The sequence below is a fragment of the Scomber japonicus genome, chromosome 17 (assembly GCF_027409825.1).
Source record: "Scomber japonicus isolate fScoJap1 chromosome 17, fScoJap1.pri, whole genome shotgun sequence".
Taxonomy (NCBI): Eukaryota; Metazoa; Chordata; class Actinopteri; order Scombriformes; family Scombridae; genus Scomber; species Scomber japonicus.
Window position 1 is genome coordinate 3,090,717 of NC_070594.1, and position 26,122 is coordinate 3,116,838.

Consider the following 26,122-nt stretch of genomic DNA (forward strand, 5'->3'; position numbering starts at 1 on the left):
TGAGGTAAACATCAATGATTTGTGGTTCCAAAACTATGTACAGAGAGTAACTATGAGGGGATACTGAGAAATGCCCAAATATGAACAGTATGTGAGGGTTAAATAACAACCTGCCCCCTCTGCTGGTGAAGACAAGAACTCCACCCACACCAACTCCACATCACATCTACCACACACACTTCACTCTGATAGTTAACCCTCCTGTTGTCCTTGAGTCAAGGAAGGAAGGAAGGGAGGGAGGAAGACGGAAGGAAGGAAAGGAGGGAGGAAGGAGGGAAGGGAGAAGGAAGGAAAAGAGGGAGGAAGGAAGGAGGAAGGAAGGAAAGGAGGGAGGGAAGAAAGAGAGAAGGAGGGAAGGAAGAAGGAAAGAAGAAGGAAGGAAAGAAGGAAGGAAAGGAGAGAGGGAGGGAGGAAGAAATGAAGGGAAGGAGGGAAGGAAAGGAGGAAGGATGGAGGAAGGAAAGGAGGGAGGGAGGAAACAAAGAGAGAAGTAGAGAAGGAAGAAGGAAGGAAAGAAGGAAGGAAGGAAGGAGGAAGGACTGGCATTAATATGGTATTTTTTGTTACCATGGTGATTTTTATACTGTACTATTGTTTTTATGTGGATGTTCTTATTGTAGGGTTTTGTTGGGTTTTGTCTATTTCTTGTCATATTTTTTCATTTTACGTCTCTAACTCTGTCCTGTATTTATGCACTCAGCACTGTATTATGTCAGGGTGTAACTAATGATTATTCTTATTATTTTCTCCATTAATTGATTAGTTGTTTGGTTGATCAGAGTTTCAGCTTGTAGTGTCTTCTCAGTGTATTTTCAAGAATTACACACACTTGTCTCTGTCAGTGTTTTTTATGACTCACCACGCTTTGTTTCAAACAATCACAATCATCTCTGTTATGTTGCATCACATCCATTTATTTTCATAATGCAGCGTTCAGTATCACAAAACATAAACTTTAACTTTCTCCTTACAAAAAAACTAAAAAGAGCTCGCTGTGTCTTCCACTCCTGCTAATCAGCCACACCCACCTCATCAGTTAACTCTGTTCACCTGTTCACTCAGTTGCAGCTCATCAGTAATCAAGTCAGTATATAAACTCCTGTTGTCCACTCACTCTGGGCCAGATCGTCATTTTACTTCATCTGCATGCCAGACCTTCCAGCACTGATTCACGGACTGATTCCCTGCTTGCTTTTGACCTCCTCTCCTCGTGTCTTCCCTGGTAAACGCACCAGTCTTCTGTTCCTGACTTTGAGTATGGCCTGTTCCTGTCTACCTGTGGCTGTTCCTGTCTACCTGTGGCTGTTCCTGTCCTCTGGCTTCGGTCCTGTCAGGAGAGCCCAGAAACTCCAGCTTGGTCCACCTCATGTCCGTGAGTGCTACTGGCATTATCTTACCTGCTGTAACTCTGTCTTCAGTGACCCTGAACCCTGCCTGTCCCCCTACACATCCTGCTTGATACCTGTTCAGTTTCCTTGTGGACTATATAATAAAGATCATTTAAAACTGCTTCCTGGTTCTGTGCTGCTTTTGGGTCCTACCTCTTCCACACCTGTTGCACACAGGATCTGTCACACTCTCCTCTTTACCACAGATGTAATACTAACTAATGGACAGCAGGGGGAGCCCTTCAACCACACATGCGTAAATAATTAGGTGAATACTCTTACATCCATCAAGGTAACTAAACAAACCTTTTTAATATAAAGTCAAATGGCTGAAACACAGCTGCTGTTCAGTTTACGGTCACAGACTTTGTATTTTGTACTTAAACCTGCAGTGGAAAACCTTTTTGTCTTTTGACGTTACTTATTAAATCACTTAGGCCTATTGAAAACTGCAGTACAGCGTTTATATCTGTAAATATTTTATCAATGAGTTTTTTTGTTATATTAAAGATTTTGTGATTCACTGAAAACATATTTTTAAAACATCTTGTTTCATTGTCACCATTACCACTTACTTTAAATTAGAGCTGTGACTAACCATTATTTCATCATCAATTCATCTCGGTTATTTTCTGAAAGGTGTCACTTGGTCTTTTCAAGTGTAAGTAAAAGGTGAAAAATGTTTCCAATAGTCCAAAACGACTTCCAGATATTCAGTTTACTGTCAGAGACTAAAGAAAATAATGCTTTATTTTTGGATATCGATATTTAAACATCTCTAAACATGCTGGATTATAGCAAAACTGCTAATTTGCATCCGTAGTCCCAAATTAATTTTTTATTTTAAATAGAAAAAATACAAATATAAGAGACAACACATATGTGGCACAGCAACCTTAAAAATCAGGTACTGAAGGAAGAATCCTGTAAATGTAACTTCCAACATTTCCCACAGTAATGATACAGACAGAAACATGAGAGAAAAGACGTCTTTGTATAAAAAGTATAACTAACAGAATGTCTGACAGCATCTCACACTAACAATAAACCCTCATATTTCTCCTATAGCTTGATAAGACAACTAATTACACACACATTTTGTTTATCTTCTGGATGTTATAAACATTTCTTTTTTTAAAAAAAAAAAAAAAACCACACGTGACCACAGTGTGTCTGTCAGTTTACTGCGGAGCTCGTCTGCCCCCTAGTGGTAGAAACACGTCAAATAACTGAATCAAGTCAGACACCGTTTGATCATTCATGTTTGAACGACTCTGCAATAAAGTCTACATTTAATAAGTTTTAACTTTTATAGTTTTGTTAACATTATCAGGAAGGATATTCTACTTTATGTTTATTACTGAGCTCATAGTGGGTGATGGTGGTGTGTTAAGGTGCATTATAGTCATCAGTTATATAGGTTTTTTTTTTAATTTATTTAATTTCCTTTTTATTTATTTCTTTTATTAAACCTATTTATTTAATTTAGTCACTTATTTATTTTGTCATTACTATATTTCTTATATTATTTATCTACGATATATTATTTATTTAAATGTTTTGATGTTTGTTTTTATATAATTTCGATGTCACTTTGTTTTTTTGTTCCTTTTTCAATTGTATATATTATTTGATGATAAATAAAATATTATTTTAAAAAAGAAGGTGCATTATAGTTATATTATAGTTATACATGAAATGAATAAAATTATTAGGAACACAAATAATGAAATTTATCACACCACCATCACCCACTATGACGTCATTAATAATAATAAAGTAGAATTATCACCTTCCTGGTGATGTTAACAACAATTTAAAATGTTTAAACTTAATAAATGTTTAATTTAGAAGGTTTTTGTTGTTGCTGTATATCATGGAGATTTATACTGTTAATGTTTGACTGTTGTTCAGAGTTCAGAGCTGCTGTTCTGGGATCAGATTTCCTTAAAAAAGATCTGAGGTTAGAAATAAATACAGAGAGTTGAGACTGTGTGTGAATCAACAGACTTTACTAACCAAACTTAAAACTCTCTACTATTTTTGATTTTATGTGTTTTATCGTTTTAATAACCCTGTAATGGTGTGTTGTATTAAACTCAAGAGACGTCCTTGTTACATAAAGGGAAAACCCCTCCCACTGTCACTCCCATGTTTGTTCGATTTTCCTGCTTGAAGCTGTTGTTTTATTTCTCCTTCACTCATCAGCTTGATTCAGATGATTTTCAGCATCTAAAGGTAACGTAATTAACAGTTTCATCATGTTTGTGTCAGCAGCTGTTACGTTACTTTTATGACGTTATTTTAACTTCAGTTTTTCAGCTTTTAAATGTTTTTTTTTTTTTACACATATTTCTACGACGCGGTAAAACAACTCTAAAACGCGCAGCAAGAAGAGTGAACAGGCCTACACTTCCACGTCAGCATATGACGAATAGTTAAGTGAAGTTGTACAGCAGGAAGTTATTAGCTCCATCACACTGTGAGACACACATAATTCACTGTTGGATTTAGTCTCTTCAAGATCAGGATGCATGTACTGTTCTCCCTGTGTGTTGTTTGCTTTTGAATACGTTGACACAGTTCAACAGTCAGTTAAACTCAGGTACTCTCCGAACCAGGATCGGAGCGTCTTGCTCCCTTTATTTCCTTAGTTAGATTACCACGAGTGAAACTGTAAAAATAAAAAACAATACAAAATCTCAGCGACACGCTGCAAAGAAAACCAACAAACACCAATAATAACACTTAAAGAATAGCTAAAAAACGACACGGCGCAAAAGAGCCGTTTACCCTAACAGATATACATTGTTGCTAAGCAACGCTCACTTTACACTTTCTTTCTATGCCTTATATCAGTTCACAAATTACTTTTCACTTAAGTTATATAATAAACATTACACATTAGAATAAACTCACCAACCTGTCATCACATATTATACATTACTTTAAATCAGCAAACTTACAGCCATTGCCTTCGTGAGCATGACGAGGATGACTCAAATTGACCAGCCGTCCTTCTTAACTGCTGGTTGCTACGTTACTGTAGCCTTCAAAATAAAGCTCCAGAGTGTGCGTCTTAAGAAGAATTTCTTACCGTTAAATCATTCATTCTGAGAGCAGAACACTCCCCGTCTGGCATATAATGCCACTAACTTCAAACCATTCTATTTCAAACCCTTTAAAACAAATATATATATAATATATGTACTCTATATATACACACACACACATATCTATATATATATATATATATATATATACACTATTATTATTATTATTTTTTTTTAGTCTTTTTCTAGGAGGAGGACTACATCAGAGATGGGTCGCAGGTAAGTCTTTGAAGTGCCTTGGGATGATGTTTTCACCTCGACTTTACGGACCTTTCCGTCACTGCTCGGAGAGGTTGATGTGACCAGAGCCATTGGCCACTCATTTCTTGGTGCTTGAGTTTGCTTTAACAGTACAATGTCCCCAGGTTGAAGGTTGCGATGTGACCTGTGCCACTTACGTCTTGGATGAAGAGTGCTCAGGTACTCATTTCTCCAACGGCTCCAGAATTCATTAGCCAGCGCTTGCACCTGTCTCCATTGGCCTTTCAGGAGGTCTTTTCCAGTGAAGTTGCCTGGGGGAGCGAGCAGGCCTGGCTTTTGTGTCAGGAGCCTTTTTGCCAGTGACAATCCATAGTCCAGCCGTTCCAATGGCTCCCTCTGTGAACTGTCGCCCCTGGTGCTCCACTTGCATGTGATAGTGTTCCACAAGCAGTTTTGTAACATGGCTATTCTTTGAGAGGATAATAGGATGTTTTACCTCTGATTCCAGGGAGGCATGTCTGAGACGCTCACCGACCCTCAGTAGGCCGTCACTGATGTAGGGGTCAAGGGTCAGGAGCGGACTTGAACTAAGGATTTCTCTTTTTGCTCGAAGAACAGTATGTTCGCCTGGAAATGGGTCTTTTTGAACAGTCTCTATTATGAGTCTCCTTGCTGCTGCAGGTTTTTCAGGAGTGTGAGGCTTACTACACTGATGCCATCCTTTACACGTGTGCTGCGAAGTGTCTGAGATGGAGCTTGACTTGTGAGAATGCACCTGATGCATCAGAGTTCGTCGTAGAGAGCTGAGACGGGACAGTGCTTGCTGTCTGTTTTTCAGGAGCGGAGGACGAGGTGATTTGAATGGTAGAGGAGCTGTCCACTTGTTCTTTTCGTCCTGCTGAGCTTCCGTTTTCATTATTTTCAAAAAGAGTTCATCCTCAAAGGACATGGCACACTTGTTTTCACTGTCTGTTCGCTGGAAAACAGTCAGCCCAAGCTGTTCCTCAGCTGGCATAGGCTTCAGTGTGTGTGTAGAGTGTCCATACCTGTGCTCCCCGCCGTAGCACGGTTTGTCTTTCACGCTGATGCTGTTGTGACAAGGAGTGAGGTGTGACGGGCGTCCATTCTGGAGCACGTGTGTTCTGAAAACGCTCAGGGTTGGTTTGTGAACGTTGTCAAGGCACACTTCACCTATAACCACCCAGCCTAAGTCTAAACGCTGAGCAAAGGGTGCGTTATGAGGACCATTGACTTGGTCTCTCACCTTGTGCACGCGTATCATGTCTCTCCCTAACAGGATCATCATCTCAGCATCAGGATCCAGCTTGGGAATGTGAGGAGCAATGTGTTTGAGGTGATTGTGTGCGAGGGCTACCTCTGGAGTTGGAATCTCAGATTTATTGGTCATTATTTCGTTGCACTCGATGAGTGGTGGAAGGTCCAAGCACACGCCTCCATTCACTGCTTCGATCTGAAAGCCTGCTGCCTTTCTTCCTGTCATCTCTGTGGTGCCAGCGCAAGTCTTCATCAGATAAGGAGAGAGGCCGCCCTCAACTTTGAACAGCTGGAAAAATTCAGAGCGGGCCAGAGAGCGGTTACTCTGATCATCGAGTATGGCGTACATCTTGATGGAGCGCTCTGGCTGACCTTGGGGGAAGACGCGCACCAGGCACACCTTTGAGCAGGAGCGTGGGAGGCTGCCCTTGCCGCAGACTTTAGTGCATCGTGACGTCACCTCGAGTGTGGAACTGCCTTGTGCTGGTGTGTCTGTTTGTGGAGAGGGCGATGGAGGGGAAGGCAGGAAAGTGTCTGGGTGCATTGCAGAGCAGTGTCTTTCGCTGTCACACTCACCGCATTTCAGTGTTGCCTGGCAATCCTTAGCCAGGTGGTTTGGGGAGCAGCACTTGAAACAGCGTTTATGTTCTCTTAAGATGGTCTTCCGTTCTTGCAGTGTTTTCATTCTGAATGACCTGCACTTTTCCAAGGGATGAGCTGTTCTGTGTACAGGGCAGTATCGAGCTGAATCATTGTCTGTAGCAGCTGTGTAGTCTGTGTCAACAGTGGCAGACACTTCTGTCTTATGCACAGCTATAGCACTTCTCTCACCTTTGCTGTACGGCTGGCTGTTGATTGACAGTATGAAGTTCGGGTCATTTCGGGCCTTAGCTTGGCCATAGACAAAGTCCACAAAAAATGAAAAAGGAGGAAAAGTTGTCCTATGCTGTTCCTTGTACTTTGAACCAGTGTTGAGCCATTTTTCCTGCAGGCCTGTAGGCAACTTCTCCACTATGGGCTTTATCCCACGAGGAGTGTCGAGGTAGGCCAGGCCAGGGAGATATCCATCATTTTTGGCTGCTAGCAGCTCCATGAGAAGATCACTGAGCTCTCTTAGCTTTGTATTGTCTCTAGCAGACAGACGGGGGAAGCTATCAAGTCTTTTGAACAGGGCGTTCTCCACTATTTCAGGTGTGCCATAGCATTCCTGAAGTCTGTCCCAGGACAGATGTAGGGCAGCTTTGGGGTTTGTGACGTAAACAGCACGGATCCTCTTCACATGTTCAGATGACTCTTTACCCAGCCACTTCACTAGAAGGTCCAATTCTTCACTATATGATAACCCTAAGCCCTGCGTTGCATTAAAGAATGACGACTGCCATGCCCTAAAGTCCTCTGGTGTGTCATCGAATTTTGTGAGGCCAGTAGTCACTAATTCTCTGCGTGCAAGAAACTTGGCAAAGTCTATCATAGGTGGAGTGTTGGCGTGAAGAGGAGAGTACTGAACCTGTTGTACACTATGTGGATTGTTCAGTGGCTTTGGTGCAGGTGTGCATCCTGCTGCAGGTGGAGGCTGTGCTGGGCGTCTGAAGTAATCCGGAGGAGGTCTGAAGTCATCTGGAAGTGGCGTGGTTGCAGCTGCAGATGCTGACTGCCTTGTTGGGCTGTACTCACGCTGTCTGACTGCATTGTGAGGTGAGGAGTTGTAATACTGCGTGCTGATCTCCTCTTGGTACTGCTTACATTCCTCACGCTCATTCAATGGTGGTCTAAAGGCGTTCAGCGGGGGCTTGTCGTCAGCTGCTGCAGATGGTGGCCACTGTATGGCGTTATTCTCGCGCCAGACTCCACTGTAGTGCGAAAGGGACTGTGAGCTGGGCTGTGATTGGCATTGCACATAATCTTCAGTGCGCTTTTGAGTCACAGGTGGCAGGACATCACTTCTCACACTTAGCACATCTTCATTTTCTACAGCTGCAGCTGCTTCTAAAACTTCTGCTTTCACCCGTGCAGCTTCTGCTTCTTTCTCAATTTCTAGTTCTTCTAATTCTATCTCTAGCGCAGCTCTTCGCCTTTTAATTTCCAACTGTTTCTTGGCATAGGCTACCTTGGTTGCTGCTGCTTCGGCTGAAGCTCTGACTCTGGCGGCAGCCTCCAGGACAGACATGTATGAGGAAGATGAACGGTTGGAGCTAGCACTAGCTCTCGATGTGGCATAAACCGATGCCTTGGGGGAAGACGGGCGTTGTGGTTTCTCTTTGAAGTTTACCGCTTCACTTCCGACGACGCTGGATACATTGTTGCTGGCCATGCTTGAGTCTTTGTCGTTTCTTCACTCACTGTAGTATGGCTTTTCACTGTACTGTTCTCCCTGTGTGTTGTTTGCTTTTGAATACGTTGACACAGTTCAACAGTCAGTTAAACTCAGGTACTCTCCGAACCAGGATCGGAGCGTCTTGCTCCCTTTATTTCCTTAGTTAGATTACCACGAGTGAAACTGTAAAAATAAAAAACAATACAAAATCTCAGCGACACGCTGCAAAGAAAACCAACAAACACCAATAATAACACTTAAAGAATAGCTAAAAAACGACACGGCGCAAAAGAGCCGTTTACCCTAACAGATATACATTGTTGCTAAGCAACGCTCACTTTACACTTTCTTTCTATGCCTTATATCAGTTCACAAATTACTTTTCACTTAAGTTATATAATAAACATTACACATTAGAATAAACTCACCAACCTGTCATCACATATTATACATTACTTTAAATCAGCAAACTTACAGCCATTGCCTTCGTGAGCATGACGAGGATGACTCAAATTGACCAGCCGTCCTTCTTAACTGCTGGTTGCTACGTTACTGTAGCCTTCAAAATAAAGCTCCAGAGTGTGCGTCTTAAGAAGAATTTCTTACCGTTAAATCATTCATTCTGAGAGCAGAACAATGCAGAATAATAGATGATGATCATAATGAGATCAAATCATGTCTGTTATCAAACAGTCCCTCACTCCTCCAAATACAACAGATTTGACATAAACTGCAAAAATGTTTGTATCATAGTTTTGTAAAAAGTTACAGCCTTATTTTTAATAACATAGTTAACTTTTAATGTGAAAGCTGTGAAAGACATTTGCTCAGTGTGTGTTCAGTTCTTTGGGGTTCTGTTTCCATCAGACAGACAACAGTGACATTAGTTTGTGGACAGATGAACATGAGTTTCCAGTGAAATCTGTCAGATTGGTTCATGTCCTCACAGGGAGTCTTGGCAGGTTCCTCCTGTGTGTTTGGAGCTGAACTCTGCTGCAAGCTTCACTGCTTTAATATCATCTTGATGCTTTTGGACTTTGACTGTGAAGTTCTGAGAGTGTGACAGCGTCCTCAAATTGATGATGAAGGACTGATGAAGGAGAATCAGCTGCAGCTTCTCTCTGTGTTTCCTCTACAGGTGAAGGTAGAACCGCTCTGTGACCACATGTGGATCTGAATTCACCTGGTGAGTATTTTCTTCTTTCTGACACACAGCTGGATGAAAATAGATGCATGTCATCAGTTTTTAAACACAAGTGAACTATAACTTGCTGCATATGAGCTCTGTAGTGGACAAAAATACAACTGTATGAAAAGGAATCTAGTTAATGCAGTTTCTTCAACATGTATCCACAGTGGAAATCTTACAGTAATGACTAAATGTGGCGTCATCTGGTGGTAGAATAAAGAATGACAGTGTGATAGACAGCAGTGTGTGTGTGATGTGCAGCTGGTTGTAATGAATGAGCATGTTGTTGTGTTTGTGTGAAGGTGTTTCTCTGCTATGGATCAGAGTGAGGACAGAGAGGAGGGAGTCCCTCCCTCTAAAAGCTCTCTGTGTGGGGAACATGACAGCCAGACCAAAGCTCAGAGGTGAGATGAGGATCTCTAACTGTCCATCACTGTTCTCCACTCACATCACTCCACCATCATTATTCACACTCAAAGCTCTGTGTGTGTTGTGTTGAAGGACAGAGAAGCAACACAGACCAGACTCTGCTGGACCTGAACCTGAACCTGAACCCAGCTGTGTGTCCATGAAGAGTGACTGGTCTATGCGCGAACCTGTTAACTTCAAATATGGCAATCAGTCTGCTGATCAGAGGTCAGACAGAACAGCCAAGTGTTTTACTTGGATCCACTGTGATAGAACACAACACCTTTAACACTGAGTGTCATTATTTATTCTGAGACTTCATCTTTTCTTCACAGAGTTCATCAGCAGAGCTCAGAGGTTCTCAGTGGTCAGTCTGTCCAGCAGCATCAAACACAGCTGGACTCCATATTTATGGTGTGTAAATGTAAAGCACAGCTACTACTGCTAACTACAACAGCCACAGACTAAATACTAACCTACCATTCTGGTCCTAACAGTCTCCATGCTGCACTCTGTAGACCAGCAGCTTTTTAGTCTGTCACTGTCATCTGATGTTGACTTCTACCAGTTACATTTACATTTGACTCTGTTCCAGCTGCTGGAGGAGAACATCAGCAGGTTTGTGAAGAATGAGCTGAAGAAGATGCAGAAGACTCTGAGTCCAGATTACCCAGAATGCTTAGAGAGTCAGAGTGAGGATGAGGAGGTGTTGGACGGTGAGGAGAAAGAGCAGAGGAGGAGCAGCAGAGAGGCATTTCTGAAGATCACAGTGCACTTCCTGAGGAGAATGAAACAGGAGGAGTTGGCTGAGCGTCTGCAGAGCAGTAAGAGGATTTTAACAGATTTAACATGATGGAGAGGAAATGGAGGCAACATGGGAGAGGTTTATATTCCAAACTCTGCTGTAAATATGATGCACACATCTGCATCAGATCTATGAATTCTTCTGAGCTGAAAACAGTCAGAAACTGTTTGTCATCAACTGATGAGCTGAATAGATTTCATAGTGGAGGAAAATATAAACATCTGCAGTTTAATGTTTACATTCTACCAATTTACTGTAGAATCATCTGATTGATTTCATTTGTTGTTTGGTCATTCAGTAACGTTCAGAGCTGCAAAGTGTCGACGTAAACTGAAGTCTAACCTACAAAAGAATTTCCAGTGTGTGTTTGAGGGGATCGCTAAAGCAGGAAACCCAACCCTTCTGAATCAGATCTACACACCGCTCTACATCACAGAGGGAGGGACTGCAGAGGTCAATGATGAACATGAGGTCAGACAGATTGAAACAGCATCCAGGAAACCAGTCAGACCAGAAACAACAATCAGACAAGAAGACATCTTTAAAGCCTCACCTGGAAGAGATGAACCAATCAGAACAGTGATGACAAAGGGAGTGGCTGGCATTGGGAAAACAGTCTTAACACAGAAGTTCACTCTGGACTGGGCTGAAGACAAAGCCAACCAGGACATACACTTCACATTTCCATTCACTTTCAGAGAGCTGAATGTGGTGAAAGAGAAAAAGTACAGCTTGGTGGAACTTGTTCATCACTTCTTTACTGAAACCAAAGAAGCAGGAATCTGCAGGTTTGAAGAGTTCCCGGTTGTGTTCATCTTTGACGGTCTGGATGAGTGTCGGCTTCCTCTGGACTTCCACAACACTGAGATCCTGACTGATGTTACAGAGTCCACCTCAGTGGATGTGCTGCTGACAAACCTCATCAGGGGGAAACTGCTTCCCTCTGCTCGCCTCTGGATAACCACACGACCTGCAGCAGCCAATCAGATCCCTCCTGAGTGTGTCGGCATGGTGACAGAGGTCAGAGGGTTCACTGACCCACAGAAGGAGGAGTACTTCGGGAAGAGATTCAGAGATAAGAAGGAGGCCAGCACAATCATCTCCCACATCAAGATATCACGAAGCCTCCACATCATGTGCCACATCCCAGTCTTCTGCTGGATCACTGCTACAGTTCTGGAGGATGTGTTGAAAAGAAGAAAGAGAAGAGAGCTGCCCAAGACCCTGACTGAGATGTACATCCACTTCCTGGTGGTTCAGTCCAAAGTGAAGAACGTCAAGTATGATGGAGGAGCTGAGACAGATCCACACTGGAGTCCAGAGAACAGGAAGATGATTGAGTCTCTGGGAAAACTGGCTTTTGAGCAGCTGCAGAAAGGCAACCTGATCTTCTATGAATCAGACCTGATGGAGTGTGGCATCGATATCAGAGCAGCCTCAGTCTGCTCAGGAGTGTTCACAGAGATCTTTAAAGAAGAGAGAGGGCTCTACCAGGACAAGGTGTTCTGCTTCGTCCATCTGAGTGTTCAGGAGTTTCTGGCTGCTCTTCATGTCCATCTGACATTCATCAAGTCTGGAGTCAATCTGCTGGCAGAAGAAAGAACAACATCCAGGTTGTCTAGCGTCTTTAAAGAAAAACCTGAACCAACCCGTTTCTACCAGAGAGCTGTGGATGAGGCCTTAATGAGTCCAAATGGACACCTGGACTTGTTCCTCCGCTTCCTCCTGGGTCTTTCACTGCAGACCAATCAGACTCTCCTACGAGGTCTGCTGACACAGACAGGAAGTAGCTCACAGACCAATCAGAAAACAGTTGAGTACATCAAGAAGAAGATCAGTGAGAATCTGTCTGCAGAGAGAAGCATCAATCTGTTCTACTGTCTGAATGAACTGAATGATCGTTCTCTAGTGGAGGAGATCCAACAGTCCCTGAGATCAGGAAGTCTCTCCACAGATAGACTGTCTCCTGCTCAGTGGTCAGCTCTGGTCTTCATCTTACTGTCATCAGAAAAAGATCTGGATGTGTTTGACCTGAAGAAATACTCTGCTTCAGAGAAGGCTCTTCTGAGGCTGCTGCCAGTGGTCAAAGCCTCCAACAAAGCTCTGTAAGTGGATGAAACACTGGATATATGAACTATTTCAAATATCTAATTTTAAATTTGATAAATTAAACATTTTGTTTTCTTTACTAATCGTTTTTCAGACTGAGTGGCTGTAACCTCTCAGAGAGAAGCTGTGCAGCTCTGTCCTCAGTTCTCAGCTCCCAGTCCTCTAGTCTGAGAGATCTGGACCTGAGTAACAGCAACCTGCAGGATTCAGGAGTGAAGCAGCTTCATGCTGGATTGGAGAGTCCACACTGTGGGCTGGAAACTCTCAGGTCAGGATACATCATCTGTAATTCTCTTGTCTTGAATAATGACAATAAAGCTGATTCTGACATTAAATACAGTTAACAGTTGCTGTTTTACATTCAGATTAATGTACGTTATTCTGCACATCTGTAGGATTCTGGAACTTACATGATTAAAAACATTGTGTTATCAACCTTTTTGTATTTCCAGTCTGTCAGGATGTCTGATCACAGAGGAAGGCTGTGCCTCTCTGGCCTCAGCTCTGAGCTCCAACCCCTCCCATTTGAGAGATCTGGACCTGAGTAACAACAACCTGCAGGATTCAGGAGTGAAGCAGCTTTCTGCTGGATTGGAGAGTCCACACTGTACACTAGAAACTCTTAGGTCAGGATACATCATCTATAATTCTCTTGTCTTGAATAATGACAATAAAGCTGATTCTGACATTAAATACAGTTAACAGTTACTGTTTTACATTCAGACAAATGTCAGTTATTCTTATCTATAGGATTCTTGGATATTATTAAAACACTGTGTTATAAACATTTGTGTTTCCAGTTTGTCAGGATGTCTGATCACAGAGGAAGGCTGTGCTTCTCTGGCCTCAGCTCTGAGCTACAACCCCTCCCATCTGAGAGGGCTGGACCTGAGCTACAACCATCCAGGAGACTCAGGAGAGAAGCTTTTGTCTGCTGGACTGGAGGATCCACACTGGAGACTGGACACTCTCAGGTATGGACAGACAGGTGGATAATCTCAGGTGTGAAAGTAACAGTTTTTAAAGATCATATGATGTGAGTGAAACCTCTTGAAAAAGCTAGTATGTCGACCTAAAGTTATTCTTTAGTTAAAGTTTCAGGATCTCCTGGTGCCTCTGAACTCGTCAGAGGAGAGTCCATCTGTTATTTTATTATTGATGTATTTACGGTTTATTATAAAGAAGTTCACTTGTATCAATTTATGTGACTACATATAAGGTAAAGATTAAAAATAAACCAAAAGGAGAACTTGCCATACAAAGGTTTAGGGATTGTTGACAGAAGACATTAGGGATGAAACGGTTCATTTAAAAAATCTGTCCTGTTCGGTACTTGTCAGAGTTCGGGTTTGTTCGGTTCATGACACGCACAACATCCCACTAACCCAGTGAAGTATTATTATACATGGGATCTTATTAACACAGCGGTTGATCGGTTACGAATAAGTGATCCCATTTTATGTTGACGTGTGTATTATTATTATTAGGGCCCAAGCACTCAACAGTGCGAAGGCCCTATTGTATTTCCAGAGATTACTTTATAGGAACTATAATAATAAACGCGTTTTTGACAGCCTAAACGTGCCCGAAAAGTCACCAAAATTTGCAACCATGTCCGACCCCGTGAAAAATTTGATATTTAAGCATCACGAAAATGGGCGAGAAAAAATGGCTCAATAGCGCCCCCTAGAAAATTAAAAAAATCGAGCCCCTCGACTGAGTTTGTCGTAGACAATCGAAATTCGGTACACATATGTATTGTGTAAAGACGCACAAAAAAGTCTCTTGGACCCATACCCTCACTCAAACAGGAAGTCGGCCATTTTGTATCGAATCTGCGTTTTTGGCACCATTTTGGCGTTTTCCACGCATTGCACTTTAACAAACTTGTTCTAGGGATTTAGTCCAACCGACTTCAAATTCACTCAGAAACATCTTGAGACATGAAGAGAGATGAGAAGTCATCAAAAATGTTCTAATTAGGGATCTGGTTTGGCCGTGGCGGTGCCGACAATTTCCTTCACCATTCGATCCTTCGCCAATAAACAGGAAGTCCTTATAACTCCTACAGACACGTATATGCATCAATACTGTGTCAGCTCCATAGCGCCACCTACTGGATACAATAGTGCCCCCTTGAAAATTTAAAACAAATTGAGCCCCTCAAGTCAGATTGACATAGACAAACGAAATTTGGTACACATATGTGTCTTGTAAAGACGCACCAAAAACTCTCTTGGACCCATGATGTCACTCCAACAGGAAGTCGGCCCTTTTGAAAAATATATGCGATTTTGGTGTTTTTGACACCTCGTATTTTAACGAACTCCTCCTAGGACCGGCTTCAAATTCACTCAGAAACATCTTGACACATTGGTCATGAAGAGTTATCAAAAACTTTGTGATTAGGGATTTGGTTGCTTCATGGCGAGGTGAGGAATTTTGATGTTTCGCCATTAAACAGGAACAGCTGGCCAAATGCACCACGTAGAAGATTAATAAAATTGAGCCCCTCCCTCCAGATTGACGTAGATGAACAAAATTTACTACACTTATGTATCATCTAAAGACGCACAAAAAAGTTTCTTGGACCCATACCCTCACTCCAACAGGAAGTCGGCCATTTTGAAGTGAATTTGCAATTTTGGCACGGTTTGATACAATCTTCACACCATGTACTTTAATTACTTCCTCCTAATCCGACCGATAGATAGATAGATAGATAGTAACTTTATTGATCCCTTGGGGAGGTTCCCCTCAGGAAATTTAAGTTCCAGTGCAACACCACAATAAGTACAGGTTGAATAAAAATACACAAAGTAGTATAAAAACACACATCATACACAGTAAAAACACACATTATAAATACCGGGAGGAGTGCAAAACAGTGTGCAAATTGCAATTATATGCATTGTAAATATATATATATATATATATATATATATATATATATGTATATGTATGTGTATATATATATGTATATATATATATATATATATATATATATATATATATATATGTATATATATGTGTATATATATATATGTGTATATATATGTATATGTATATGTATATATATGTGTGTATATATATATATATATATATATATATGTGTGTGTGTGTGTGTATATACACATATATATGTGTATATATATGTGTGTGTGTGTGTATATATGTATGTATGTATATATATATATATATATATGTATATATATATATATATATATATATATATATATGTATGTGTGTATATATATATATATATGTATGTGTGTATATATATATATATATATATATGTGTGTGTGTGTATATATATGTATATGTACAGGAGGTAGCAACCGGTTTTGGGTAACTGAAGGATAAGTTACGATTGTAGTCAAGTGAGTATTACATTTTTAAGTATCCAGTAATATATAATAATAAATAAAAGAGAGAGTCTGTATGAGTTTTCAGGTGCTCGTCCTGTTTCCTCCCCCTGCTACTGTGGAGTTGTACAGTTTGATGGCACAGGGGACAAATGAGTTTTTGAGTCTGTTCGTGTTGGTCCTGGGGAGCAGCAGCCTGTCGCTGAATAAGCTTCTCTGGTTGGTGATGGCCGTGTGCAGAGGATGGCTGGCATTGTCCATAATGGCCAGCAGTTTGTTCAATGTTCTTTCCTCTGCCACTGACACCAACGAGTCCAGCTTCATGCCGACCACAGAGCCGGCACGCCTGATCAGCTTGTCCAGCCTGGAGGAGTCTTTCTTTGTCGTGCTGCCCCCCAGTACACCACAGCATAAAACAGGACACTGGCGACCACTGACTGGTGGAACATCCACAGGAGTTTGCTGCAGATGTTGAAAGTTTTCAGCCTCCTCAGGATGTAAAGCCTGCTCTGCCCCTTCCTGTAGAGGTGGTGAGTGTTCTTAGCCCAGTCCAGCTTGTTGTCCAGCACCAGCCCGAGGTACCTGTAGCTGCCCACCACCTCAACGTCTGCCCCCTCAATCTGGACCGGCTGAGGGGGTGGTCTAGATTTCCCAAAGTCTATGACCAGTTCTTTGGTTTTGGAGGTGTTGAGCTGCAGGTGGTTAGCCTGGCACCAGACGACAAAGTCCCTCACCAGACTCCTGTACTCCTCCTCCTGGTCCTCCCTGATACACCCCATGATGGCTGTGTCATCCGCAAACTTCTGGATGTGACACGCCTCAGAGTTGTAGCTGAATTCCGAGGTGTACAGGGTGAAGAGGAGGGGAGCCAGCACAGTCCCCTGAGGTGCTCCTGTGCTGCTGACCACAGTGTCTGATGTGATGCCCTTGAGCCTGACATACTGTGGCCTGTCGGTGAGGTAGCTGGAGATCCATGAGACCAGGCGTGGGTCCACTTGCATCCTGGTCAGCTTGTCCTGAAGCAGAGGAGGCTGGATGGTGTTGAAGGCACTTGAAAAATCCAGGAATAAAATCCTGACTGTGCCTCTGCTCTTGTCCAGGTGCATGTGGGCTCGATGCATGAGGTGGTGAACAGCATCCTCCACGCCAACCTTTGTCCTGTATGCAAACTGTAGGGGGTCCTGGGCGTGCTGCACTTGTTGCCCGAGGAGACTGAGGAAGAGCCTCTACAGTGTCTTCATCAGTTGGGACGTGAGCGCCACCGGTCTGTAGTCGTTCATCTCACTGGGCTGGTTCTTTTTCGTAACTGGAATGATGCAGGATGTCTTCCACAGGGTGGGCACTTTCCGACCGACTTCATGTTGACTCTGTGTCATCTAAAGACTTTGAAGATGCTTCGCGGCAAGTCTCGCTCAGTCGTGGCGTGGCGGGGGAGCTTGGGCCCGATCATCGCTGCTTGCAGCTTTAATTATTATTATTATTATTTCATGTGCCACAGGCGGATTTTAGCAGCATCAATAAAACAGTTTCCTTCAGTGTTTTTCTCTTGTATCCTGCAATGTGCTTAATGAAATAGGCTTTATAATGTAGCCTGTAGTTACACGTTTTATTTTGGCTTGTTGTATTTTAGTGTTGTGAGGCAAATTGGGTCCGTTTGAACAGGAGACGTGCAGCAGCTGTAAATAAATCAATGTGCATATTTTTGAAAATAACTGACACAGAAAAATAGAGTAGTACGGGACATTTCTAATAATTCATCAAACGGATGAATGTATTATGGAGCATGCACGATGGTCTTCATGTGACAGCTCTTTATATTGTTATGATCTTTTCCTCATTCAGTTATGGTCAGGTGGGAATCCCAGACCTAGTCAGTGTGTGTAAAATAATGTTAATTCATCTGAGGCACTAATTTAAGTTTCCTTGATAAATGACAACTAGTAAGGATTTTTTTATTAATCTGTATTACGTTCTTGCCTTGATGACGTCATCCAGTCTAAAAATGTGAGAAATGAAGTGTAACCCCCCTAACCCTAACCCTAACCCCCCCCCCCCCCCCCCCCCCCCCCCCCCCCCCCCAGAAAAGAACAACATAAACCGAACCGAACTGAAAACTGTGACCCTAAAACCGTGATATGAACCAAACCGTGGATTTTGTGAACCGTTCCACCCCGAGAAGATATGTACATCTTTATATAGAATTTATATAATACATGCAATGATATGTCTCCAAAGGGAACATAACAGCAGTGCAGGAAACTGAGTCTAAATCCTCTTGATTCCTCTTTCTGGTTTTGTTTGTTTTCCACTGCTGAGCTGCCATTCATCATTGAGCTTAAAAGTCAGAATGTTGTCTGAAATTAGTTATAAATAACCAGGAGCCACATGTTGGTTAATTGGAAAGTATGAGCACCTGTATCTGCAGGCGTCTCCAATGATCTCTTCAGTCTCATTTGCTGCTGACTGTCCTCACAGCGCTCAGCTGAAAAGTAAGAGTGTAGTAGAGTCAGTTAGTAGTTTGAAATGAGATCCACACAACCAAAGTTAGTTAGGCCATGCGTGAATAAGACTGTATGTAAATTAGAAAGTATGAGTACCTGTAACCTGAGGTGGCTCCAATGTCTTCTTCAGTCTCTTTCGCTGGCGATCGATCCAATACTATCCAGCTGCAGCCCCGGAGCAGAAGCCCCTGACGTGACAAAAGCCTCTGGCTTGACGGAAGTGGCCTCTTTTTTCAAATTAAAATTGCTTAACATAGCATCTATGAATTGTCCCTCATTTGTTTTACCTTTTATTTAATCCTGCAAGTCAACGTTGAGAGAGAGTGAAATCATCTACCACTACCACACAAACATAATATTCACATTTGTATTCATAATGTTGATATTAAAGTTAAATTCTTCTAACTAACTTCTGAGTCTTACAGTAGCCTATAAACTTGTGGAGTCAATTATACCGATACGATGAACACGTAACTGCAACAAAGTTCATAGAATTATGTGTAAACAACGTATGTGGAGTTTTTTAGGCTTTTATTTTTGTTTTCGCTCGGAGTGGCGATTAACTTCCGCCTGACACTTCGGCAAGGATTGTATATATGGCGGGGCTCTTGTCGGCCATCTTTACTGCAGCAAGGTACTCGCGTATCCTCAAAAAAAACTTAATTTCTGGTATTCTACGTCACTTCCGTCAAGCCAGAGGCTTTTGTCACGTCAGGGGCTTCTGCTGGATGCTACTCGATCGATCTCTTGGCGCTCAGCTGAAAAGTAAATATTTCAGATGCGTTTTTTATGCAGTTGACTAAATTATAAACCATGAGTGTAGTTGAGTCAGTGAATTGTTTAAAATTAGATCCACATAAGAACGGCTATGCATGGATAAGATTATGTATGTAAATTATCATTGTTAATGTTACTGTGTGATTAATCAGATGGGCTAATCAGAAAGTATGAGAACCTGTAACCTGAGGTGACTATAATCCATGACTGTAGTTACGTCTGATAGTTGTTTGAAATGAGATCCACATAACCAAGGACATGTTAGGCCATGTGTGAATGAGATGGTGTATGTAAATGAGAATTATTAATGTTGTTGCTGTGGGATGAATTAGTTAGATAGGTAGGTATTTTATTAGCATGGTAATGCTAGCAAGAAGGTAAGAAAGTGAAGAAGCAATAGGTTTATGTAGCCTCAGGTGGCTCTGATGAACTCTGCTGTCTCATTCTGTGGTTTGTCCTCACAGCACTGCTGAAAAGTCAAGACTGTTGTTTGAAATGAGATAATGCATGATGTTTAATAAAGTCAATATATATTGATTAGGTTAGGCTTTACATGCATAATCACAATGTGAAGTATGATCTAGTGTGCGACTGAGTGAGTGAGTGTGATGAAAATGATCAAAATTATACAAATTATACAACAAATAGGGGGGTGTAATGCCACACTCCACTCAATTATATGTTTAAAATGTAGGAATTAAACCCAGTTTAAAAGTTGTGTCCACAGTTCATTATGTAGACAGACTAAAGCACAGCCGCAAAGCAACAGCAGTAAGGCAAGATGAACACACAGCATAAAAAGCACAGCGCCACACAGTGGCCCAAAGCAGCGCAGTATAAAGCAGAATAGAAACAAAGCAGCGGTCTCAGTCAGCTGGTGAAACTTTAGGTGATTATTATGAGTTGATTCCCCTCCTGTAAATGACAAATATATAAATAATAAAAAAAATGATCACAAAAAAGCTTTTGCAGGCTACATTAAAGGCTACATACCTTTCTACAGAGTCTGACACACACAAGAGGGAGGGAGAGAGAAACCCACGCAGGTACCAGCATTTACCTGTGACACATTAGCATTAGTCAGAGAAGTGATGCATCGTGGGTCAGCGTTCAGGGAGAGAAGAGGGGAGGACTGCCACTCTTACACTCAGCCTGCCTCCAGTGATTGGTTATCAGCAACACTCAATTAATTTCAGCAACACAGTGTATAGAATAAATAAACATATTTCTATGCTGCTACACATGTATGTTAGTTTATTTCTCCTGTCAATGTCCTTGAAGAAGAAACTAATATAGAACTGGAGTTGGTCCTCAGTGGCTGCTCACTGCTCCTATAGGATGGTTAAATGTAGAGACTGAATGTGTCCAACAACTTAAAAATGCTCCTTTTGATATTGAAGTGATGACTGGCTCTATCCTCAGGACAACATGCAGAGATCAATATTTAATCTAGTGATTTATCATGTGGGAGGACATATTTGTTCATCACATCTTCTTCTTCAGGTCTTTTCCTCTCAGACTTCAGTGAAAGAATCCAGCAGACAGTTGAGACAGATGAGTTTCAGCCTGTTTCTGTGTCACTCTGACAAACTGAGGAACACTGCTTCATGTTGAACAGCAGTTAGGACTCATGTTGGATAGAAAATCATTCTGACTGTGTTTCTTCCTCCAGGGTGGACCATGGTGGAGAGCACAGGTTAAAACCTGGTCTGAAGAAGTGTAAGTTTGGATTGAATTTGATTCATTTTTTAAAAGTTTTTTTAAATTTATTTATTTTTTATTAGGAGCCACACTCTGACAACTGAACACTGAAACACAATTATAAACGACAACAATACATAAAAACCATAAGTACAAGTTAAACATAAAGTTTACACAGATGACCAACAACAATAAAGACAGTACCACAATACACAACCACACAACAAGCCCACTCTATCAGAGGAACAAAAAAAGAAAACAAACATAAAACAAACAAACATGTCTTCACATGAGTTAGCCCGAACAGAAATATGGCAAGACTGGTAGTATACACAAATTCCAGGTTAAGAGAAAAGTCGTATGATCTTTAATCCATAGAGAAAATACTTGATACCATGATACGTGTCCAAGCTGCAAAAAGGCTGTATTAGCGGTCCACAGCTGACCAAAATATTTGAAAAAATAAAACGAAAAGATAACGTAAGTAAGAAAGAGAAGGTAAACCCAGAGGCCAGTACTATACTGGAACCTCCTCATAGTACTGGTAGTGGTACAACATTAAGTACTTCAAAACACAAAAAAGAACAAAAGTGATGGTGGTGATGGAAGGAGGTAACCCTCCAAGTAACCCTTGGACCACAGTGATAGCATTGGACCAATTTAGTATGGTATCCGATCTAGCATTATTGATCCTGGCTGTTGACCTCTCAAGAAGACAGACATCAAAAAAGAATAAAAGCCAGGCCCTCTTGAGATCTGTAATGGGTTCAAACCAATTCTTAGTAATAGTTTTCTTGGCAGCTGTAGAAGCTGCCAATATTATTCTTTTCTGCTGAAATGAAACTAAAATGTCGGGATTAAATCCAAAAGATATAGAATGGGACACATTGGGAGTACTTTATCTATAATAGTATTAGTAGTATCACTTATATATTTCCAAAGAGGTTTGACAGCAGAACAGAACCAAAACATATGTAGAAAATCTCCTTTCACAGCCTCAGTGCATTTGGTGCAACAGTCACTGTCGATTATTTTCATTTTATATCTACGCTCTGGAGTAAAGTAAAATTTGTGTGTGAATTTATAATGAATGATCTGATGGGCTAGGTTTTTAGAAGAAGAAAAAATAACAGACCACTTCCACTCCAACTTACTGGAAGTGGTTTTAAGTTATGTAAGGAGAGTTTCTTATAAATTGAAGCCACCAGTTTGGTTCTGTTTGTAATTATTGTTACCCAGGGGTGCTGAGATAAAGGAACAGCCCAAGGGACAACATACGTTTTGAGTGCAGTGCGAAGCTTAAGATAAAAAAACCAAGAACTGCCCGGAAGAGAATAAGAGTCCTTCAGATATTGGAAGGAGTGAAGTCCTTGATGGTTAAAAATGTCACCTAACGCATCAATACCTTGTTTAGAACATTGTGGAAAATTCAAGGGTACGGACCCGGACAGCAAGGCGTTGTTATGCCAGATAGGTGAAAGTTTATGAAGTTTATGATCTATGATCTTAACAAGTTAAAATTGCCCGCCAATATCAGAGTAGCATCAGGAAAGGACAACATAGTGGATTTGATAGAATTCAAGACATTAGGGGCATACATTGACTCCAGGCAGATTTTGGAGTTGTTAAGGGTCATTATTGCATAACAAAATCTTCCTTCGCTGTCAAAGCCAGAGGATTTTAGAGATATCTTCAAATTTCTTCTAGCCAATATCAGGACCTTCGTCTTACTTGATACGGAGGAAGATACTAACACTTTATACTGTTTGTTCTAGAATCGATTTACATCAACAGACTTCAAGTGAGCTTCGTGCATTAAAGCGATATCCACATTTTTCTGCTTTAAATATTGCAGGCACTTCAGTCTTTTAACTGTGGAGTTTAAACCTTGCACATTTATAGTTAGAAGATTAAGCCCAGACATAATTCTCTTGAAATGAGATTTGCCAGTACGACACAGTTTCTGAAGGGCATATACACAGTGAAGACAAGACTGAGTGAGGTTCCTAAAATAACATAGAATGACCTATAAGGTAGCGACTTCTGTGTAAATAGGTAATCCACTGACAAAAAATGCAACAGACAAGCAAAAGCTGTGAAAAATAAACAAAAGGAAACTGGTATGCCAGGGGACAGCACAAAGAAGCCCCTGAAAGGACACCGGTAAATGAGAACATAAGAGCTCTGTGGGCTACTGACACAGCTGAAGGAGCGGTCCACAAACTAACAACACTAAATTATTGTTTATAGTTTTTAGTCTTTTTATATATCTATATATATATATGTGTGTATATAGAGAGAGAGACTTAATAACACACAATAAATCAGGAAAGATACATGGCTACTAAAACTAAGTAAAGTACTACACTAAACAGATTTTTCTTTTTCTTTCCTTTTTTCTCCCAAAAACACAGTGTTTAACACGCATGCTTAAAAAAAAATCGCCATGATTGTATCATAGATAAACAAACAAAATAAGCCACTGTTTCTGAGCGATATAAGAATGCAGTGGTCCCAAGTTAAGAGCATGCGCGCACATCTGTGAGCGTCTGTAGGAAAAATACAAATAAAGTTGAAGTGAATTTGATTCATGACAACTAAACAGCACACAGTCAGTTTCTCTTTAAATACAAAGTTGGTCTTTGTGGTATTTATTCATTAAAACATTACTGACAAAATGTGTCATCATGAAACTTTATAGAAATGAACAACAGATCAGAAGTTAAACAGAGAATAAATCCATCAGGTGTGTCAGATGATAAACTGCTGCTGTGTTGTTTCTTCTTCTCTTCATCAGATTTCTGTGAACTCACACTGGACACAAATACAGTGAACAGAAGACTCCAACTGTCTGATAACAACAGGAAGGTGACACAAATGAAGAAGGACCAGTCATATCCTGATCATCCAGACAGATTTGACTCCAAGGCTCAGCTGCTGTGTAGTAATGTTCTGACTGGTCGCTGTTACTGGGAGGTCGAGTGGAGAGGAAGAGTTTTTATATCAGTGAGTTACAGCGGAATCAACAGGAGAGGAGCCAGTGATGACTGTGTGTTTGGATGGAACGATCAGTCCTGGAGTTTGAAATGCTCTGATCATGATGATGACTTTGGTTACTATGTCTTTCACAATAAGAGAGGAGCATCCATCTCCTCCTCCTCCTCTGTCTCTAACAGAGTAGCAGTGTATGTGGACTGTCCTGCTGGCACTCTGTCCTTCTACAGAGTCTCCTCTGACACACTGATCCACCTCCACACCTTCAACACCACATTCACTAAACCTCTGTATGCTGGGTTTTGGGTCGGGCCTGGTTCCTCAGTGTCTGTGAGTCCTCTGTCTGAGGGAGAGTCTCCTCCTATGGAGACAAAAAATCACACTGCTGACTGAAGACAGCTGCTGAAATCACTGTTCTCTCTGTTCAGCAGTGAACAGTAGAAACAGGAAGTGACAGCAGCTTCCTGTGTTTAAATGTTGATGGTGGACGAGGTTTCACTCTGGTTTCATTTGGATCACTGACTGTGCTTTAATATCAGAATATAGTTTCTATTAGAAGTAGTGAAATGATCTCCTCTGGACTGAATTGATGTGTAAAAACTGTGTTGACTCTGATATCCACTTGAGTAAAGTGTTCTTGGAGCAGCATCTAGCAGCTGTTAGTGGCTGTTAGTTATTCCATGTTATCAGGATCTTAAAGTGAAGTTTTTCCTGAAAATGTCCACCAGACATCCCAGTCTGTTTGACATCAGCTCAGTTTGTGTTCAATCATTAACATCAACGTATGTTTCTATGTGATGTATGTATATAATAACATGTATGGGCTGCTTTCCTTTAGGTTTTCTTGCCTCTGCAGGTGATGTAAATAGTATCTTGTAAGTCCATGTTTGTTGGCAGCTTTGGCTGTTTTACACCTTAGTAAAAATATTCATTCACTATTATTCAGAGTTTTGTTTTTTACATAATCATTGTTTTTTTCTCCTTGCCTTAATCGATGTGTAATGTTATACTACTTCTACTTGTGTATTTCTCTAATTGCAACATGTATGACAGAATGAATTCTCTGTGTGTAGATGCAAATAATCAAGTAAATAAATAGGTTTGATATTTTTGTGAAACGTCAGTTGAATTAATATTCTTTGTTCAGAGAGGTCTAGCTACCCATATTTATGCAATAATATATGGAACAAAATGATTTCACACATCAAACATTTATTTGAAGACGGCTCACTGATACATATGAAGTCTTTAAACAGAGGTGTGATATCAGTGATAACAGCTTCCTGTAATACTCACAGCTGACATACTGCCTGAAGGGTAAAATCAACCTACCAACCACCTCCAATAATCAACTCAAACAATGAACCTTTCACCAAAAAACCTCAAAAACCTGCAAGACTCTGTTAAACACTGATGACAAAAACTCTCCATTCAACCCAAAACTGGGAAAAAGACGAGCTGTTACAATCGATGTCAACTATTAACACAACTGACACTGAAATACAAGTCAGTCAGTATAAAATGAATAATGAGTAAATTGTGCTCAGCTGTAAAAACAGACTGTCGGTGGCTTCAGCTCTGATCTGAACACATCACATAAAGACTCAAAGAAATACCAAAAAAACAAGGTGACCACTTTAATCGTCATTGGGCCCCATTCATCAGTTGTACCTGCCAGTGTTAGTAACCCTATTAGTATACTAACATATACAGTGCTCACTCACTCACAGTCACATATAATCATACCTCCATACTTACATACTGTTCAGGGTCTAATTTGACCCATTTTTACATTTGTGAGAAGCATGAGTGAATCATATTTTCATCATATTTTCATCATTCATTTAAAAAAAGCATGAAAACCAAATATTACACTCTCTCTGCTCTCTGAAAGCCTCACTAAGGATTAATCACTGATTTATGAATGGCTGATGAGGTAAACATCAATGATTTGTGGTTCCAAAACTATGTACAGAGACTA

At 41.0% G+C, this 26,122-nt stretch overlaps 1 protein-coding gene across 1 annotated transcript; it reads left to right on the top strand.

Moving 5' to 3' along the window:
* Positions 1 to 10,036: 10,036 nt before the first annotated feature.
* On the top strand, positions 10,037 to 24,534 carry LOC128377469 (NLR family CARD domain-containing protein 3-like; the record flags this gene model as incomplete). The annotated part of the gene is made up of 9 exons (XM_053337421.1): positions 10,037 to 10,116; positions 10,224 to 10,302; positions 10,484 to 10,712; positions 10,992 to 12,798; positions 12,897 to 13,070; positions 13,255 to 13,428; positions 13,603 to 13,776; positions 21,119 to 21,165; positions 23,945 to 24,534. Coding segments are annotated over 9 exons (3,354 nt in total), but the record flags the coding sequence as incomplete, so codon positions are not given.
* Positions 24,535 to 26,122: the final 1,588 nt, after the last annotated feature.